The 20,878-nt window shown below is 43.6% G+C and overlaps 1 protein-coding gene across 2 annotated transcripts in view; it reads left to right on the forward strand.

Annotated features, from left to right (window-relative positions):
• Positions 1 to 20,878, forward strand: part of LOC144480063 (rho GTPase-activating protein 32-like) — a 413,821-nt gene that overhangs the window by 255,703 nt on the left and 137,240 nt on the right. For both annotated transcript variants that reach the window (XM_078199237.1, XM_078199236.1), the window contains exon 4: positions 17,282 to 17,373. In XM_078199237.1, the coding sequence (XP_078055363.1) occupies positions 17,282 to 17,373 (92 nt within the window). The remainder of the gene's footprint in view (positions 1 to 17,281; positions 17,374 to 20,878) is intronic.

The raw sequence follows: 20,878 nt of genomic DNA on the forward strand, positions 1-20,878 counted from the left end.
ACTGGACCAGCTGCGAGAAGTAGTTATATGTAGTCGGGGATGGAATATGGGCAAGATGTTACTGCTGATTGGTCAGTGTATTATGTTTGTAATAGGTAGTGTTAACATTCTTGTTGCTGATTGGTTGTGTAGAGTGGGTTGAGTAAAGGTATCCAGATGTGGTAGATGAGAAGTCTTGGGGGGTGGTGTGGTGTTGGTAGACCTCTCTGATGCAATTTGTATGCCAGTTTGTGAATTATGAGACAAGTTTAAAGTTGGGCTAGTGGAGTTGTGGTTGAACATGTTTGGTGATAGCTGACTTATCTCATTCACTGTATTTGAAGTAGGTTTGATGTTACTTGTGTTGTTGCTGCGCCTGCTGCACAGTCAGTTTAAACCCTTATACGATGGACAAAGAATTGCAAGTAAACTACTTGTTAGTACAATAATATTTATTCTCACACACAATTATTAATCACCCACCCAATCAATACTAAGTTATCTTACAGAATACTAAAGTTCAAGTCCAATACTAGACTTGACTTAACTTTTGCGTGACTGGCAAGTACCCAGGTAGATATTGGCCTTTAGCCTTGTGTTGGTCTCCGTAGTCCTCGGCATAGTTTGGTCCTTCAGTCTGGTCTGATACTCTGGCTCTGGTCTTCCTTCCTTCCTTTGGTGTGGTGGCTCTCCTCGTTGCTGGCGATGCTCACCATTGTTGTGGTTCGTTCATTGGGAGAGAGAGGGAAAGAGATTCTTCTGTTGTGCAGCGCCTTTTATCCCTCCTTGGTTTTGTGCCCTTTTTGGCCATTGCCAATCAATCGATCCGGGCTTGATCAACCTGATCGATAAAGTCCAATCAGGTGCTGCCACATCGATCTCTAGGTGTGTACCCAATGGCCATGCCTGTAGGTACTGGAGGTACGTCAGTCACATACCTCCCTCCCAAATATGGGGTTAAGGCACCCCTGTGTCTGGTAAACAACGTAAGAATGCCGGCATCTCCACATCTGGTAAACAACCCAGTTTGACCAGAGAGTGTTCATTGTCTTTGGGATGGCCTATTTCCTGTGTATTCGGTCGTCTGAGTTGCAGCCTGTTTATCTGTCCAATTTCTTTTGAGGCTGCAACCTGTCTGTTTCAGTGCTTGCCCAATTATCCCAGCATGCTCTTGCATACCATCATTTTAGGTGGCCCATTTGGCCACAGAGTCTAGGATGGATACTGCAGCCTGTTTTCCCAATGTAGAAAGTCTGCAATGTGTGTGTATTGTAAATTCCTGGTTTGTTAAAACCTGGTTTCTAGTCTGTGTGTGTGTATGAAGAATGGAGTGAAGCTTTTTAGATGGTGATTCTATGTTGGCTGATTTGAGTAAGTATTGCGACCTGTACGAGGTGGAACCGATGTCTTGTCTTAGTGGAAGTAGATGCTGTAAACATTTATGTTGTAGTCACTGTGAGTAAGGTGGGTGTTAATCTTGGAAGTGTTACTGATGGAGTAGGCTTCGCTAATGAAACTGATTAGAGTGGTGATGGAAAATCAGTAGTTCAGGTCATCTGTCATTATGAGGGGCTTACAGTAGATTTGAAATAACTGAGACAGGCTGATCAGAATATCGAGAAATGGAATGGAAAGTTGTTCTGTCTGAATGGTGAAATGATTATTCAAATTTTGATTCTTCAAGTGTTGTAGGAAACTGATGTTTTCTTCTAGCATGTTGCCATATGAAAGTGTCATCGACATATCAAACCTAGAGTTTATTTCTTAATCCTGCATTAATCCTCACCGCTTAATAAATCAAAGTAACGCTTTCATCAACCCGTTCCACATAACTGTTGAAAGAATTAGAGTTATATAGGGCTTTTCATTGTCTCCTCAGAAGGAACTCTTCAAAATGCAGATAGTGAAACACAACAAAACTTATTCCAACTTATAAATCAAAGAAAGGGTTTAATAAAGAAACTTCATTACTCCAAACTTGGGGCCTCACCCTGGGCCACTCCAAGCTCCCCACAATTCTAAACAAGTTCTTATTTACACTGAGTCAGCTGGTCAGCTGACTATTACATTCTAACATTCATGACAACCAGGCACCTCGATGCACTTTACAGCCAACGAAGTACCTTTGAGGCGTAATGACCGTTGTAATGTAGGAATAACTACAAATGCTATCTAGTACTGCACAGGTAATGGAGCCTATGACTAGCCCCTTCAACGCTGAGGCAAAACTCCTCGTGATGGTAATTCACTCAGATTCATCATGATCTTCATCCTTTTCCACAGAAATTGCTTCATCATACGTCATTTCAAGCACCTTACCTATTCGTTTTGAGAAATTTATCACGTAACAGTACACTCATAAAGCACCTATTAATTGTTCCTTGGGCATTCCTGGGATACATTCATCTATTAATGCTGTTCCAATTTAGGTAATAGCCTGAATGTCTTTATTTTGATTTGATTTATTATTGTCATGTGGGATACAGTGAAAAGTATTGTTTTTTGCACGCTATACAGACAAAACATAACTTGCATAGAGTACATAGGGGAGAAGGAAAGGAGAAGATGCAGAATATAGTGTTGCAGTTACAAATAGGGTGTAGAGAAAGATCAGCTTAATACAAGGTAGGTCCATTCAAAAGTCTGATGGCAGCAGGGAAGAAGCTGTTCTTGCGCCAATTGGTACGTATTCTCAGACTTTTGTATCTTTTTCCTGATGGAAGAAGCTGGAAGAGAGCATGTCCAGGATGCGTCAGGTTATTGGTTACGCTGGCCGCTTTTCCAAGGCAACGGGAAGTGTAGATGGAGAAAATGGATGGGAGGCTTGTTAGCGTGATGGACTGGGCTATATTCACAACTCTTTTTAGTTTCTTGCGTTCTTGGTCAGACTGGAGCGATATCATGCTTTGATACATGCAGAAAGGATGCTTTCTATGGTGCTTCTGTAAAAGTTGGTGAGAGTCGTAGCGGACATGTCAAATTTCCTTAACCTCCTGAGAAAGCAGAGGTGTTTGTGGCCTTTCTTACCTATTGCGTCAGCGTGGAGGGGCCAAGACATGTTGGTCATCTGGACACCTAGTAACTTGAAGCTCTCAACCATTTCCACTTTATCCTCGTTGATGTAGACAGGGGCATGCCCTCCACTACGCTTCCTGAAGTTGATGACTGTCTTTTTTGTTTTACTGACATTGAGGGAGAAATCATTGCTGTCGCATCAATTCTCCAGATTCTCTATTTCTTTCCTGTTCTCCACCTCATCATTGTTTAAGATCCAGCCCACTACGGTGGTGTCATCAGCAAACTTGAAAATCGAGTTGGAGGGGAATTTGGCCACACAGTCATAGGCGTATAAGGAGTATAGTGGGGGGCTGAGGACACAGCCTTGTGAGGCACTTGTGCTGAGGATATTCGTGGAGGAGGTGTCGTTGCCTATCCTAACTGATTGCGGTCTGTGGGTTAGGAAGCCTTGGATCCAGTCGCAGAGGGACGAGCTGAACCTAGGCCACAGTGCTTGGAGGTCAGTTTTGTTGCGATAATGATTTCCTATGATTTCATAGAATCATAGAAATCCTACAGTACAGAAGGAGGCCATTCGGCCCATCAAGTCTGCACCGACCACAATCCCACCCAGGCCCTACCCCCACATATTTTACCCGCTAATCCCGCTAACCTACGCATCTCAGAACTCTAAGGGGCAATTTTTAACCTGGCCAATCAACCTAACCCGCACATCTTTGGACTGTGGGAGGAAACCGGAGCACCCGGAGGAAACCCACGCAGACATGTGGAGAATGTGCAAACTCCACACAGACAGTAATCCGAGCCGGGAAACGAACCCGGGACCCTGGAGCTGTGAAGCAGCAGTGCTAACCACTGTGCTATTTCTCAATGATTTTGAAGGCTAAGCTATAGTTAATAAATAGAGGTCTGACCTAAGTGTACTTTAAAAACTTTAAACGTTTTCATCATCATTCTGCCCAATTTTAATCCTTCTATTGTATTGATTCTTGCGCTCACCATCTGGACAGTTTATAAATATGGCAATGGTTGGGTTTTCTATTTCTTTGTAGAATTTCTCATTTGTTCCACAAAGGCTGAAGGAAATGACTGATTCCTCAGGAATTTTGTGAAGGCAACAGATATCTGATCCAACACAGTCTCCTTCTCTGAACACCAGTTAGAATCAGTAACTGGCCATAGAACAATCCATTTAGATGCTAGGACTCATCCAGGGAGCAAAAGACTGGATTCTGAGCATCTTTTTGCAATCTCTTAATAGTCCATGATACGTTCTTCCATGAAATGACCATCTATTTTCTGTAATCTATCAAAGTCTGAGTTTGCTCCAGAGTTGTTTATCAGATTATATTTATTGTAAATTTCATCCAAGAACTCTAATAGAAGGTCCAAACATTCATCACTATCCAACTCTTGGACATCCATTTCACAAGATACTTTTACTTGTGTCTTTACTTCTTGTAGGAAGTGACAAGGGGATTTTCACAGTAACTTCATTGCAGTGCTAATGTAAGCCTACTTGTGACATTAATTTAAAAAAAACAAATAAATAGTGCCAAGGCCACATCTTGTTTTGTCTTTGGTGGGGACATAACCCCAGATTATTTGTTGCATTCCTGCAGTGGCCATTTGGTTCCATAAACATCGGAAGATAATCAAACCCCAACAATTTACACTTGCTTTATGCCATTTTCCACAGTTCCCACTAGGATTTTAGTTTATTGCCTGATTTTCTTTTCCTTTGTTTCTAACCTTCAGCTTTAAGCAGCCATTTTCAACTACTGCAAAAAGACAATTAATGAAGGATGGAACTGCAGTCTTCACACACTTTTATAAGCATTTATTGACAGAGAACATAGTACAAACATGCATCTCCTCATCCAACAATAGTTTAAGTCTGTTCTTGTGTTTTACATAGGAAACTTCATCTGAAGTTTAAATCCATGACCTCTCGATTTAAAGTTTATTTATTAGTGTCACAGGCTTAGATAAACACTGCAATGAAATAACTGTGAAAATCCCCTAGTCGCCACACTCCGGTGCCTATTCGGGTGCACTGAGGGAGAATTTAGCATGGCCTGTGCACCTAACCAGCACGTCCTTCAGATTGTGGGAGGAAACTGGAGCACCCGGAAGAAACCCATGCAGACGGGGGAAAATGTGCAAACTCCACACAGACAGTGACCCAAGCTGAGAATCGAATCCAGGTCCCTGGCACTGTGAGGCAGCAGTGCTAACCACTGTGCCACTGTGCCGCCCTACACATACACTCTCAAAGTTCTTAAGTGAGAATCGTATTCCTTGAACAACATGATGGTGGCCCGTTGGGGCACGATGAATCCCTAGTTAATGCCCATCACCTGCATACATTTAACAAGTGCCTCGATGTCAGAAGTTCTATAAGTGGTCAAAGTTGTAAATTTTGAAGGTGATGAATCTGTTTTGGGATTATTTTGCTGCTGTGAATGATTTGTTGTTGAGAAGTTTTATTCGTTCTTCTGTGAACCGATTGGAAATTTTCTGTCAAATTCAAATGGAGCTATTCAATACTCGATGCTTCACATTATTCACCAAATGACTTTATACAAAAAGTAAAGTGGCTGCTCCTTAGTTTCCACAAACCAAATTTATCATTCATTGTGAAATTTTCATCCAGCTTTTGCCCACTGTTAAGCTGTTCTGTCTGAGGTTTTCACTGGCACATCAATCAGCTCTCCCAAAGAACCATTCACAAAAGCAGTAGATTCTTGTGACAAATCTATTCTATTCATTCACACCAGAGGAGCATCAGAATTGCCATTTGAAAAAAGACCAAGGTCCACCTAGTTTGTCTTCTGTCTTGGCTGTTGCATTAGCACTAATAATAATACTATTATCACTCATAATCAATCTCTGTCAATTATTCTATAATAGTTTAAGTGATCTATGTAATTTTTATTTGAATGAATACTATTTACTTCCATACTCACTGAAGTATGAATAGAATCCCTATGGTGCAGAAGGAGTCTGCATCACTCTACAACAGAGCATCTCACCAAGGCTCACCCCTGCCCTAATCCTGTAACCCCATATTTTTATGCTGCTAATTCTCCGAACCTACACGTCTTGGAACACTAAGCGGCAATTAAACATGGCCATTCCACCTAACCTGTACATCTTTGGGCTGTGGAAGGAAACCCGGAGCACCCAGAGGAAACACACGCTGATATGAGGAGAACAAAGAAATACATCATAGAGAAGGCTGGAATTGACCCAGGGTCCCGAGCGCTGTGAGGCAGCAGTGATAACCACTGTGCCACTCCTATTGTTTCCACAGGTTGATTTTTAATTTACCCCCTTCAGGGCCGCGTTCTGTAGTTCTACTGGTTCTGTACAGTATCTAGTCAACAATGATATCCTCTCCTGACAGTTTTTTCTTGGCATGAACGTGTTCAATTTATGTCATTGCTTCTCATAAATGAATCCCCGGGAATTATAGACCGGTGAGTCTCACTTCTGTTGTCGGCAAGATGTTGGAAAAAATTATAAGGGATAGGATTTATAGTTATTTGGAGAGTAATGAATTGATAGGTGATAGTCAGCATGGTTTTGTGGCAGGTAGGTCGTGCCTTACTAACCTTATTGAGTTTTTTGAGAAAGTGACCAAGGAGGTGGATGGGGGCAGGGCAGTGGACGTGGTATATATGGATTTTAGTAAGGCGTTTGATAAGGTTCACCATGGTAGGCTTCTGCAGAAAATGCAGATGTATGGGATTGGGGGTGATCTAGGAAATTGGATCAGGAATTGGCTAGCGGATAGGAAACAGAGGGTGGTGGTTGATAGTAAATATTCATCATGGAGTGCGGTTACAAGTGGTGTACCTCAGGGATCTGTTTTGGGGCCACTGCTGTTTGTAATATTTATTAATGATCTGGATGAGGGTATAGTTGGGTGGATTAGCAAATTTGCTGATGACACCAAAGTCGGTGGTGTGGTAGACAGTGAGGAAGGGTGTCGTAGTTTGCAGGAAGACTTAGACAGGTTGCAAAGTTGGGCCGAGAGGTGGCGGATGGAGTTTAATGCGGAGAAGTGTGAGGTAATTCACTTTGGTAGGAATAACAGATGTGTTGAGTATAGGGCTAACGGGAGGACTTTGAATAGTGTGGAGGAGCAGAGGGATCTAGGTGTATGTGTGCATAGATCCCTGAAAGTTGGGAATCAAGTAGATAAGGTTGTTAAGAAGGCATATGGTGTCTTGGCGTTTATTGGTAGGGGGATTGAATTTAGGAGTCGTAGCGTTATGTTGCAACTGTACACAACTCTGGTGCGGCCGCACTTGGAGTACTGTGTGCAGTTCTGGTCCCCACATTACAGGAAGGATGTGGAGGCTTTGGAGAGGGTGCAGAGGAGGTTTACCAGGATGTTGCCTGGTATGGAGGGGAGATCCTATGAGGAGAGGCTGAGGGATTTGGGATTGTTTTCGCTGGAAAGGCGGCGGCTAAGAGGGGATCTTATTGAAACATATAAGATGATTAGAGGTTTAGATAGGGTGGATAGTGATAGCCTTTTTCCTCTGATGGAGAAATCCAGCACGAGGGGGCATGGCTTTAAATTGAGGGGGGGTAGTTATAGAACCGATGTCAGGGGTAGGTTCTTTACCCAGAGGGTGGTGAGGGATTGGAATGCCCTGCCAGCATCAGTAGTAAATGCGCCTAGTTTGGGGGCGTTTAAGAGATCCGTAGATAGGTTCATGGACGAAAAGAAATTGGTTTAGGTTGGAGGGTCACAGTTTTTTTTTTTAACTGGTCGGTGCAACATCGTGGGCCGAAGGGCCTGTTCTGCGCTGTAATGTTCTATGTTCTATGTTCTATGTTCTACTCCTGCAGTCAATCCCATTGTCTCTTCTGCATCCTTACAGGGGGCTCAATGGCAGCAGACCTGCCCTTACTCTCCATCCAGGAAATTTGGACTGTTGCCATGACGTTCCTTGTTGGAGCTGCTCGATATTGGTTGGATTTGCTTTCACTTGCTGACCTGAGGTGTTATTACAGTTGGTTGAGCTGACCATGTTAATTAACAACTTCCCTTTCCTTACAATATTGTTGGTGCTTCTAAGGCGTTGAAATCTATTGTTTTCATCATTTTACCAGATAGAGGAACAGTAGCATAGCGGTTATATTAATGAATCAGTAATCCAGAGGCCTGGGTTGCTAAACCAGGAACATGACCTCAAATCCCACCATGGCTGCTAGGGAATTTAAATTAAAACAATTAAACAAATCTAGAATAAAAATCTGATATCACTAATTTGATTGTCATGATTTAGCAAAAAACAATCCTGTCAAGAGTACTAATGTCCTTTCAAGGAAGAAAGCCTGACATCCCTCCCCACTCTGGGTTATCTATGACTCCAGTTATGTGGTTGGCTCTTAACTACCCACTGAAGTGGCGAGGCAAGCCAGTGACCTCTATATAAGAAACAAAGAAAAACTACAGCACAAAACAGGCCCTTCGGCCCCACAAGTTGTGCCGAACATATCCTACCTTCCAGGCCTACCTATAACCCTCCATCCTATTAAGTCCCATGTACTCATCCAGGAGTCTCTTGAAAGACCCTATTGAGTTTGCCTCCACCACCACTGACGGCAGCCGATTCCACTTGCCCACCACCCTCTGTGTGAAAAATTTCTCCCTAACATTTCCCCTGTACCTACCCCCCCAGCACCTTAAACCTGTGTCCTCTTGTGGCAGCCATTTCCACCCTGGGAAAAAGCCTCTGAGAGTCCACCCGATATATGCCTCTCAACATCTTATATACCTCTATTAGGTTTCCTCTCATCCTACGTCTCTCCAGGGAGAAAAGAACAAGCTCCCTCAGCCTATCCTCACAAGGCATGCCACTCAATCCAGGCAACATCCTTGTAAATCTCCTCCGCACCCTTTCAATCTTTTCCACATCCTTCCTGTAATGAGGCGACCAGAACTGAGCACAGTACTCCAAGTGGGGTCTGACGAGGGTCTTATATAGCTGCATCATTATCCCCGGACTCCTAAACTCAGTCTCTCGATTGATAAAGGCCAGCACACCATATGCCTTCTTACCATCTCCTCCACCTGCGGGGCCGATTTTAGAGTCCTATGGACCCGGTCCCCAAGGCCCTTCTGATCCTCTACAGTACTAAGAGTCTTTCCCTTTATATTGTACTCCTTCATCCCATTTGACCTGCCAAAATGGAGTACTACGCATTTATCTGGGTTGAAGTCCATCTGCCACTTCTCCGCCCAGTCTTGCATCCTATCTATGTCCCTCTGTAACTTCTGATATCCCTCCAGACTATCCACAACCCCACCAACCTTCGTGTCGTCGGCAAACTTACCAACCCATCCCTCCACTTCCTCATCCAGGTCATTTATGAAAATGACAGACAGCAAAGGTCCCAGAATAGATCCCTGGGGCACACCACTGGTGACCGACCTCCAATTAGAAAAAGATCCATCTATACCCACTCTCTGCCTTGCCCACTCACCTGAAGAAGGGGCTTAGAGCCTCGAAAGCTTGTGTGGCTTTTGCTACCAAATAAACCTGTTGGACTTTAACCTGGTGTTGTTAAACTTCTTACTGTCCTTTGGGCAAGCCAGTTCTGGATCCACAGGGGCAGCAGCCCCTTGGATCCCATGCCCTCTCACTTTTTCTAGAAGCCTTGCATGGGGGACCTTATCGAACACCTTGCTAAAATCCATATAAACCACATCTACCGCTTTTCCTTCGTCAATGTGTTTAGTCACATTTTCGAAGAACTCCACCAGGCTCGTAAGGCACGATCTGCCTTTGACAAAGCCATGCTGAGTATTCTTGAGCATACTAAACCTCTCTAAATGCTCATAAATCTTGTCCCTCAGGATCTTCTCCATCAGCTTACCAACCACTGAGGTTAGACTCACCGGTCGGTAATTCCCTGGGCTATCCCTATTCCCCTTCTTGAAAATAGGAACCATATCCGCAATCCTCCAATCCTCCGGCACCTCTCCCGTCTCCATCGACGATGCAAAGATCATCGCCAGAGGCTCTGCAATCTCTTCCCTCGCCTCCCACAGTAACCTGGGGTACATCCCATCCGGACCCGGTGACTTATCTATCTTGATGCCATTCAAAGATTCCAGCACAACCTCTTTGTTAAAGTCCACATACTCAATCTTTTCAGTCCACCGCAAGCCCGCAGTACATTCACCCAGGTCCTTCTCCTCTGTGAAAACCGAGGCAAAATACTCATTCAGCACCTCTGCCATTTCTACTGGTTCCATACAGACTTTCCGCCATCACCTTTTATAGGCCCTATTCCTTCACGTCTCATCCTTTTACTCTTCACATATTCATAGAACGCCTTAGGGTTTTCCTTAATCCTACCTGCCAAGGCCTTCTCGTGACCCCTTCTGGCTCTCCTAATTTCCTTCTTTAGTCCCTTCCTACAAGCCGTATACTCATCTAGATCCCTATCTTCGCCAAGCTCTCTGAACCTTTTGTATGCTTTCCTTTTCTTCTCGACTAGGTCCCGCACAGCTTTCGTGCACCACGGTTCCTTTAACCTACCAACATCTCCCTGTCTGCTCGGAACATTGTCCTGTAGAACTCTAGACAGACATTCCTTGGAAAAACTGCCACCTCACTTCAGTACATTTCCCCGAGAATACCTCCTTCCAATTTACTCCTCTAATTTGCTGCCTTATGTCTTCATATTTCCCCTTACTCCATATAAACTCCATATAAATATAAATATTCAAAAAGGTGACTCACTACCACCTTCGCAAAGGCAATTAGGAATGGGCAACTAATGTTGGTCTTGTTGGCTCGCTTCATTTGAATGAATTTAAAAAAGATAACTAGTAAGCAGTAACCAAGAAAATAAAGCATACATGACAATCACTAAAATACTCGAATATATGCGTTCATCCCTCCATTTTACCAACAAAACTATCAAAAGGATAACATTCACAAATTTGCCTGTCAGATATGACCAGCTATGTCTATTTTTTTAATTTGTTAATCAGGAATCACCACATCTGGATTCTCAATTTGCCAGATGTGGCCAGTAGTTAATATTGAATAACCCTGTAGTGAAGAGCTGGAAACCAGTAAAATTAGGTCAGGAGTTCTGGCTTTCACTTGTGATGAAAAAATTCTTCTAAAATCACGCATTGCAGTGATTTATGATCTGGAGTGTTCAGGAACTGTGCCTATTCCCTTCCAGCTAAGGTTTGAGATAAAAAGCAGACAGCCACAGCTTCTGTCTGTTCGCAATGAAGTTTATTACTGGAATTCATGGAATTGAGACAAGTGATTTTCAATACTGGCCTAGGAATGCATTCTTACCTTGGTGTAAATATACAACCAGTGTGTTCAGCAAGAGCTTTGTGAGTGTGTCTACAATTTTGGGAGTGTGTATGGTCACAGTCAACACAACAGTGATAGTGTAAATGAGGATATATTTGCAATGAAAATGTGCTCAACTTGGCCTCTATCCCTCATAGTTTAACTCTAGTGAAGGGCTGATATTCTGTGATAGTTTTGTTCTAGTACAGAGTGTAGACTTCATAGAATCATAGAACCCTAAAGTGCAGAAAGAGGCCATTTGGTCCATCGAGTCTGCACCGACCACAATCCCCCCAGGCCGTACCCCCATATCTCTACATATTTAACACACTAATCTCTCTAACCTACGCATCTCAGGACACTAAGGGGCAATTTTAGCATGGCCAATCAACCTAACCCGCACATCTTTGGACTGTGGGAGGAAACCGGAGCACCCGGAGGAAACCCACGCAGACACGAGGAGAATGTGCAAACTCCACACAGACTTAAATATCCTAAGGCTTAATATTTGGAGAGGCAGTGTGTTTTTTAATAAAAGCTCAACACTCTTGCTCCATGGGTGTTCTGGAAATGGATAATGAAAGTATTGGATGCCAGATAAAATGTCTTGGATTTGGACTTACTCATCTAACTTTAATTCTTTATTAAGTTCAGTGTTATTGCATATCAGCTTATGAACATTCAATATTTCAGACTCCGTGTCCACGTTTATCAGAAAAATTCACTTGCATTAATTTTCTCTTCCAAAGTTGTCCTTCATAGAATCCCTACAGTGCAGAAGGAGGCTATTCGGCACATTGAGCCTACACCAACAACAATCCCACCCAGGCCTTATCCCTGTAACCCCACATATTTACCCTAGCTAGTCCCCCTGCCACCAAGGGTCAATTTAGCATGGCCAATCAACCTAACCCGCACATCTTTTGGAGTGTGGGAAGAAAGCAGAACACCAGGAGGAAACCCACACAAATACAGGGTGCAAACTCTACACAGTGATCTGAGGCTGGAATTGAACCCGGGTCCCTGGCGCTGTGAGCAGCACTGCTAACCACTGTGCCATCGTGCTGTCGTCAGGGTGGCTCGGTTCTGTGTAGATTGTCCTTAGGTCTGTGACTCATTCATCTGGGGGAGAGAGCAAGTAATGGGGATGGAATTATCCCAACTGCATTGCAAACTATTCCTGGCATAAGGCATTCGAATGCTCGAACTAGATTAAGCTTTATGGACAGGATAATTTGGTTGAAAATTTACTTCAAAGATATTTATGTTTCAGTTGGAGTTCAGAGAAATTCCCTACACTCCTCTCATGCCCACCCCCACTGTAGGTCAGTAGCTCACAGATGGGCTCAGAATGGAAGACGGCAACTTTAAATCTGTACTTATTTTTCCTGATGTGGAGATGCCGGCGTTGGACTGGGGTAAACACAGTAAGAAGTTTAACAACACCAGATTAAAGTCCAACAGGTTTATTTGGTAGCAAAAGCCACACAAGCTTTCGGAGCTCCAAGCCCCTTCAGGTGAGTGGGAATTCTGTTCACAAACAGGGCATATAAAGACACAGACCCACTTCTTGCCTTCAAACAACCGCACAACCTCAAACAGACCATTGTCCGCAGCAAACTACCCACCCTTCAGGAGAACAGTGACCACGACACCACACAACCCTGCCACAGCAACCTCTGCAAGACGTGCCGGATCATCGACACAGATGCCATCATCTCACGTGAGAACACCATCCACCAGGTACACGGCACATACTCTTGCAACTCGGCCAACGTTGTCTACCTGATACGCTGCAGGAAAGGATGTCCCGATGCATGGTACATTGGGGAAACTATGCAGACGCTGCGACAACGGATGAATGAACACCGCTCGACAATCACCAGGCAAGAGTGTTCTCTTCCTGTTGGGGAGCACTTCAGCGGTCACGGGCATTCGGCCTCTGATATTCGGGTAAGCGTTCTCCAAGGCGGCCTTCATGACACACGACAGCGCAGAGTCGCTGAGCAGAAACTGATAGCCAAGTTCCGCACACACGAGGACAGCCTCAACCGGGATATTGGGTTCATGGCACACTATTTGTAACCCCCACAGCCTGCCTGGACCTGCAGAGTTTCACTGGCTGTCTTGTCTGGAGACAATACACATCTTTTTAGCCTGTCTTGATGCTCTCTCCACTCACGTTGTTTGTATCTTAAAGACTTGATTAGCTGTAAGTATTCGCATTCCAACCATTATTCATGTAAATTGAGTCTATGTCTTTATATGCCCTGTTTGTAAACAGAATTCCCACTCACCTGAAGAAGGGGCTTGGAGCTCCGAAAGCTTGTGTAGCTTTTGCTACCAAATAAACCTGTTGGACTTTAACCTGGTGTTGTTAAACTTCTTACTTATTTTTCCTGGCAGAAGTGAGCACTAGACATTAGTCCGGAAACACTTATTATTATTCCCATATGTCATGACTCTATGATCAGATCCACTTTTCCATTGTCACCTGTTTAGATATATGTAAGTTCAGATGTTTTTTCAGTTTTAGATAGTTTCCTAGGTTGGCATCTTCAGTTCTGTGAGGGAGCTGGGGATAATATATTGCGTGAGAGAATGCAACTTTCCTTGGTTCAATAGTCATATACTGCCCCCTCATGGCTGTTAACCTGGTGTTGTGAGACTTCTTACTGTGTTTTATCTAGAAGCATATTAAGTGACTCTTCAGCAAATATTTTCTATTCAGGTGAAATAATCTTTGATGATTCAGATAAAACAGATAGATGCTGATTCAATTTAGAGTGTATAACTTCCAGCCTCCTCACCTGTGACACAGACTGTAGGTTGCACATTGGACTACTCAATCACCTGAGAATGCCTTTTCAGTGTGGAAGCAAGTCATCCTTGACTAAGAAAGCTGACTGGAGTCGGTTTAGTGTGTACTGACTGACAAATCAGTTCAGAGTGTGTACTGACTGATTGGAAACGGTTTAGAGCACACATTGATTAATTCGTTAAATTGACAAGTTATTGTGTTTTGCCAAAAGATTCTCCGCTCTATCTGAAGTGTTGATATCCCCATTGATATGTCAACTAATACCATTTACACTGAGCCAAGCTAATACCATGATCGGATCTGACAGTGTTCAAATAACCACCACACCCAGAGTGGAATTCAATGCCCCGTGGTGGGTTTTGTGGCAGAAGAGCATTTAATCGGGCAGTGAGGATCCCACTTCCTCTGCCTTTATCCCGCTTAAGCCATGATGGCTTGTTGACGGCCCAGAGTAAAGGCCTCATCCTACTGCCCCTGATATTCGTAACGTGGCAGCTGGGTAACTTGCCATGCAAGAAGCCTGGAAACCAACCCCAGTCTGGGTTGCTTGTGGGCTTCTGGGAGTTGCGGATTAGTTGTTCTTTGTGCCTGGCATTGGACAATGAGGAGTGCCTCCTGATAGCCATCTCCCTCCTCTTGCTGCTGACCTCCCTTGCTCCTCTCTCTGAGCTACCCTTTCCCTGCAGTTCCCCTCCCACCAGCACTCATCTGTGATCTGGGTCCCTCTGCTGGTCCTTAAGCCGGTGCATTGCTGGCAGCAGCCAGCTCCTCCTCAGTGGCACTGAGCATAATAAAGAGCTGCCAGTCTCTGATTCGGCTGGCAGCTCTCGGCAGCTGGGACTTTTGCCTCCAGAGTCTTTGATCCAGGGAAGGGCTGCCACTGTCCAGTTATGCGGTTGGCCTTCCCCAAAAAAGAGGTGAGGCTTTCACCGGCTTTCATGTGGGTGGGCAACACCTCTACCACATACATTAAAACCTGTTACTAATGTTCAGATTTGATTTGTGAGTGAAATTTATTTAGGTTTAATGTTTCATAGTTTTCTAACTTGAATATTGGGAACTGTAGGGCACCACTGAAGCAGGGTCTCGTGGCAGAGAGGATGAAGCAAATGGTTAAGTGGCATCAGGATGAGATTTTAAAGGGTGGTCTATAGATTTTAGAGAGAAGGAATGATTAAGGGTCGTGAGATGAGGTTCTAAGAAAAGTGGGGAATGGTGTGACAAATCCTGATTCCCAGACTAAAGGTGCAGGAAAGAGGAAGTATCTAAGAATCTGAACCTGTTAGCGATAAGGTTATATTTTCTTAAATTATGTGTCTTTGGACATGATATACAATATGTTGAACTATTTATAATAAGCTTAGCACAGTGGGTGTCTGATATTACTGAACGCTGATCCTTTTAATACTGGACATTGTTGTATTGTACCCCATAACCAGGCAACTGGTTAGATTTGATATCATAGATCATAGAATCGTACAGTGCAGAAGGAGGCCATTCGGCCCATCGAGTCTGCATCGACCACAATCCCACCCAGGCCCTATCTCCATAACCTCAAGCATATATCCTAGCCAGTCCCCCTGACACTAAGGGGCAATTTTGCATGGCCAAACCATCTAACCTGCACATCTTTGGATTGTGGGAGGAAACTCGAGCACCCAAAGGAAACCCACACAGTCAGGGAGAACGTGCAAACTCCACACAGACAATGACCCAAGTCGGGAATTGAACCCAGGTCCCTGGCGCTGTGAGGCAGCAGTGCTAACCACCTACCGCCCCATTTGATTTATTATTGTCACATGTATTGGGATACAGTGAAAAGTATTGTTCCTTGCGTGCTATACAGACAAAGCATACCATTCATAGAGTACGCAGGGGAGAAGGAAAGGAGAGGATGCAGAATATAGTGTTACAGTTGTAGCTAGGGTATAGACAAAGATTAGCTTAATATATGGTAGGTCCATTGAAAAGTCTGATGGCAGCAGAGAAGAAGCTGTTCTTGAGTCGGTTGATACGTGACCCCAAACTTTTGTATCTTTATATTTGCAGTGGAAGAAGGTGGAAGAGAGAATGTCTGGGGTGCGTGGGGTTCTTGATTATGCAGGCTACTTTACCGAGGCAGTGGGGAGTGTAGACAGAGTCAGTGGATGGGAGGCTGGTTTGCGTGATGGACTGGGCTATATTCACAACCTTTTGTAGTTTCTTGCAGTCTTGGACAGAGCTGGAGCCATACCAAGCTGTGATCCATCCGGAAAGGATTCTTTCTATGGTACATCTGTAAAAATTGGTGAGAGTCGTAGCGGTGTTTGTGGAAGACTAGAATGAAGGTGTCAGTGTGGGATGAGTCTCTAAATGTGGTAGAGGACAGAGGGACTGGAGGGTACGGATACACAAATCACTAATTGTAGCAGTGCAGGTTAACAGCATAATACAAAGAAAGCATTGAGATTATTTTCTGGGGGGATAAAATTGAAAAGCAGAAACCTTGGTTAGGCTACACTTGAGGTCCAGATGAAAGGTCGAGCTGAAAGGTTAACCCAGTTCTCCACACAGATGCTGCCAGACCTACTCTGTATTTTCAACATTTAATGTTTTTATTTCAGATTCCCAGTATCCATAGCCTTTGTTATGATGTGCTGTGAACATTTCTGATTTCCATATTGTAAAATGGATACCGTGGCACTTGAAATGATGCATGAATGTTAGCAAAACTGGGAAAACTGAAAAGGCTAGACTCTTTTCTAGAAAAGAAAAGGCTGAGAGGTGATGGTCTGTAAGAGGTCTTTAAAATTATAAAGGATTGCGGGGAGTCCAAAGATAGGTCATTTATATTGAAGATTATTATTGATAAATCCAATAGGGAATTCAGTAAGAATGCCGAACTAGCTATCACAAGGAGTAGTCATCCAAATAAATGAGGGAAAAGTAGAAAGTGTTGTTGACAAGGTTAGATGAGTGAAGATGAGAGGAGGCTCATGTGGAGCGTACAGACACCAACTTGGATCAGTCATACTGATTGGCTTGTTTCTGTGCTGTAAAATTCTCTGTTTAAAATAACAAACTGAAACTTGTGTGCACGGCCCAAGTACTGATCACTTTCTCCTTCTGTCCACAGGCGAGGAGTGCTGACCTTCCTGATCTCCCCGGAGAACTCCCACTCCGCCCGTGTGGGAGCACAGCCAGCATGAAAGTCAAACATGTCAAAAAGTAAGACTGAGTGTATTTCTGTTTGCACAGACCGGGCTGGCCTGCCTGGCTTCTGATTTAAGATTGCAAGCTGTCTGTTGAGCAGATGATGCTGCTAATTTTTCACCACACTGATTAAACTGTATTCAATCAACCATGTTCCCAACCTGGTCCCTTTTTTGTTTTCTGTTTGATACAAAGTGTAATATTTGCTTTCATGTGGATGACTGTGACTGTGGAATGTGTATTCACTTTCTTCAAGACTGATTTTTAAAGTCACAAAACTAAACATCCTCTTCAATGTTTTTGACTGATTTGATTTAATTCCAGCCGAGGACAGAAGGACCCGAGGGATACGGATATATAAGTCACAAATTCCTGTTAATGAAAGGCTGGATATTCTCAAAGACGCTAATAGATGGGAAGCTCCCAGTATTGTGGTCTCTGGGATTGAAAGTGATGAAAACACGGCAGTTACAGCAGTAACATACTCAAGGGCAGCATAGTCAAATCAGGGCTGACCCACACTGGGGAGGGAGTTACCTGCACACTTTGTTTCAAGAGGTAGTCACACCCCTTTAGGATTGGGTCTCCTGGTTTAGAAAGTGGACAGGGACAGGAAGCAACTGAGGCAGGTAAGGGGACCCAGAGGGCAGGAGTATAGGAGTGTCAGCCTCTGCAATTGTCCAGCAGTTTGAGGTTCTTTCAGCGATGAGGGTGGGTGAGCTGACTGGCCATGGATGGTGGTGGTAGTGGGGAATAGTATAGTGAGGGGAATTGACACTATTCTCTGTAGCAAGAAGCGAGAGTTCAGATGGCTGTGTTGGCTGTCCGGTGCCAGCATTCAGGACCTCTGCTCTGGACTGGAGAGGAACTTGTAGTGGGAGGATCCCTTTGTCATGGTCCATGCAGGTACGAACAACATAGGTAGAATAACAGGCTGGGGGTCAGCTGAAAATTTCAAAGCTGAGATTGGTAGATTTTTGTTAGGTAAGGATATTAAGAGTTATGGAACCAAGACAGGTTATTGGAGCCGAGATGCAAATCAACCATGAACTACTTGAATAGCAGAGAAGCTTGAGGGGTTGATCACATAAGGGGCTGTTCCCATTTTCTTTCTTGTCAGGAAGATTAACCCACTCACCCCAGCTGTGGTAAATAGGTTATTGTTTTTGGAAGTGGAAAGCAGAGACCCGCCTCAAGCCAGTTCTTCATTCTTGCCACAGAGTTTCCTGCCACTAATGCACAGTGTGCCTGCGAGTTTGCTCATCTCTTGCAGTGTTTTAGGGGTATGGCCTTGTATTTCTCCTCCTTTCGTCAGCTGAGCATGTAAAATGTTGGCGGGGGCTTGCTGTTGATCGCTGCGCCCGTGCTGTTAGCAGAGTTCTGTGTAATTGCAGCTAGTAGGTTTGCTGCTGTGAGATGCAGGGTGACAATCTGGTTAGTTTTGAAATGTACTTTGGATCTGATTGAAAGGGCTGAGACTTTGCTGACTGGGCATCAATGCACGCTGCAGGATTTCGTCTACCATTCAGAGTCCACTCCTGTCACTCTGACCCAATTTGTGAATCAGACAGGCAGCTGAAGTGTTTGTCTTGCAGTAACTTTACTGATTAGAGCTTCGGAACTGGAACACCTGGCAGTTGCCTTAGAGCACATAATCGAACCTGGTTCTTTCTATCCTGACACTCTCGGTGGTAAACTCATCTGACCAATATTATTTTCTGTAGTCCTTTTAGCTAGTTAGATTTCGTTGATGTAAGTACTGTTAAAAAGTCATTCTCTATGGATTTTGATGCTCAGCAGCCTGTAGAATATTTGTGGTGGAAAAAAATAAGAAAGAAAGGAAGACTTGCATTTGTCTTGCACCTTTGATAATCAAAGCATGTCCGGTGGTGCTTTACAGCCAATGTATTTCTTTTGAAGTATAGTCACTCTTGCAACATAGGAAGCACGACAGCCAATTTACACACAGCAAGCTCTGTTAAGTAGCAGTGTGATAATGAACAAAATATATTTTTTTACATGATCGTTGATTCATATGTTGCTGGAGGGATAAATATTGGTTAACATACCAGGGATAACACGCCTTCATCTTCTAGATAGTGCCATGGGCTCTTTTATGTCACTGGGACACTGTGCTGGTGTCAAGTATTCTCAGTTTAATGAGGTAAAATAAAACTCCCTCTGTTTTGCCCAAACAATATGACTCTGGCTAACCTCAGAGGAGGGTCTTCCGCAGCATTGTAAATTTCCTCCCAGCCTGTGACTTCTGAGTGGGATTATTCCAAAAAAGGCAAGAAGGATAAATTGCATCAGCAATTGAAGGCAAGTTAGTTGTCCTAGACCTAACTATCTTCAGCTGCTTCATCAATGACCTTCCTTTCATCATAAAGTTAGAAGTGGCAATGTTCGGTGATAATTTCATAATGTTCAGCACTATTCACAACTCGTCAGGTTCTGAAGCTGTCCATGTCCAAATGCTGATCAGTCACAAGTAATATTCGCACCACACAATTGCCAAGCAATGTGAATCTAGCCATTGCCTACTGACATTTAATGATACCATTGCTGAATCCCCCACTATTACCATCGTTAGGATCCTAGATCAGTACCCCAAGGTATATTATGAAGCCAGACTAGACCCCAACAATTTTTCTATTTTGACATAAATGTGAGGAAAGAATGCTCCCAGGAATTATTCCACTGATAAAGTAGGGATCCTTTTCTAGTAAAGCTAACTTTATTTCATAACACAGTTTAAATATAACTCAAACAAATGAAGCAGCTTAACTATTAACAGTTGAACAATATTTAAAAATGAAAGGAAACAACTTTAATTTCTAACTTATCACTGGTGTAGTTCCAAGTAAGCAACATTCCTCTTATGGATGTAAATGCCACTTTAAATACAGTTAGCAACCGTAAACATACTTGCTATAATGAATGTATATAGTCTTGAGACTTTCGGAGAGATAGAGTTCCAGAAGCCTGAAAAATCCTGATAACTTCAACCCGGCTTCAGCTGCAAACTCAACTGCCTTCTGCAAAAGCTTTTTTCTCTCTCTGCTGCAGACCCAGAACTGCACACAAACCACATCATCACACAACCCAGTCAATCACTCTAATAAGAAATCCCAGGGGAACGTAAGTAAACAAAAGTCTATTAACTCTACTTAACATAGCCACTTGCCCTCCTGGTATCTGAGTTGCATTCCCACCAGACATACCGACTGCCCGTAGCCTAAAACTGAATTTTTAAACGTTCCTCTCATACATTAAAAAATATATCTATATCTAGATTAAATGCACTACTATTATCACAACATCCTTTGGAAAACCACTTGCCTGAAACTGAACTGGACTATAAATACTGTAGCTACAAGAGCAGGTCAAGCATTGGCAATTCTGCAGTGTGTAACTCACTTACCTTCTGACTGCCCAAAGCCTGCCCACCATCTACAAGGCACAAGTCAGCAGTGTGATGGAATGTTCTCCACTTGCCTGCATGAGTATAGCTCAAACA

Source organism: Mustelus asterias, chromosome 27, assembly GCF_964213995.1.
Source record: "Mustelus asterias chromosome 27, sMusAst1.hap1.1, whole genome shotgun sequence".
Taxonomy (NCBI): Eukaryota; Metazoa; Chordata; class Chondrichthyes; order Carcharhiniformes; family Triakidae; genus Mustelus; species Mustelus asterias.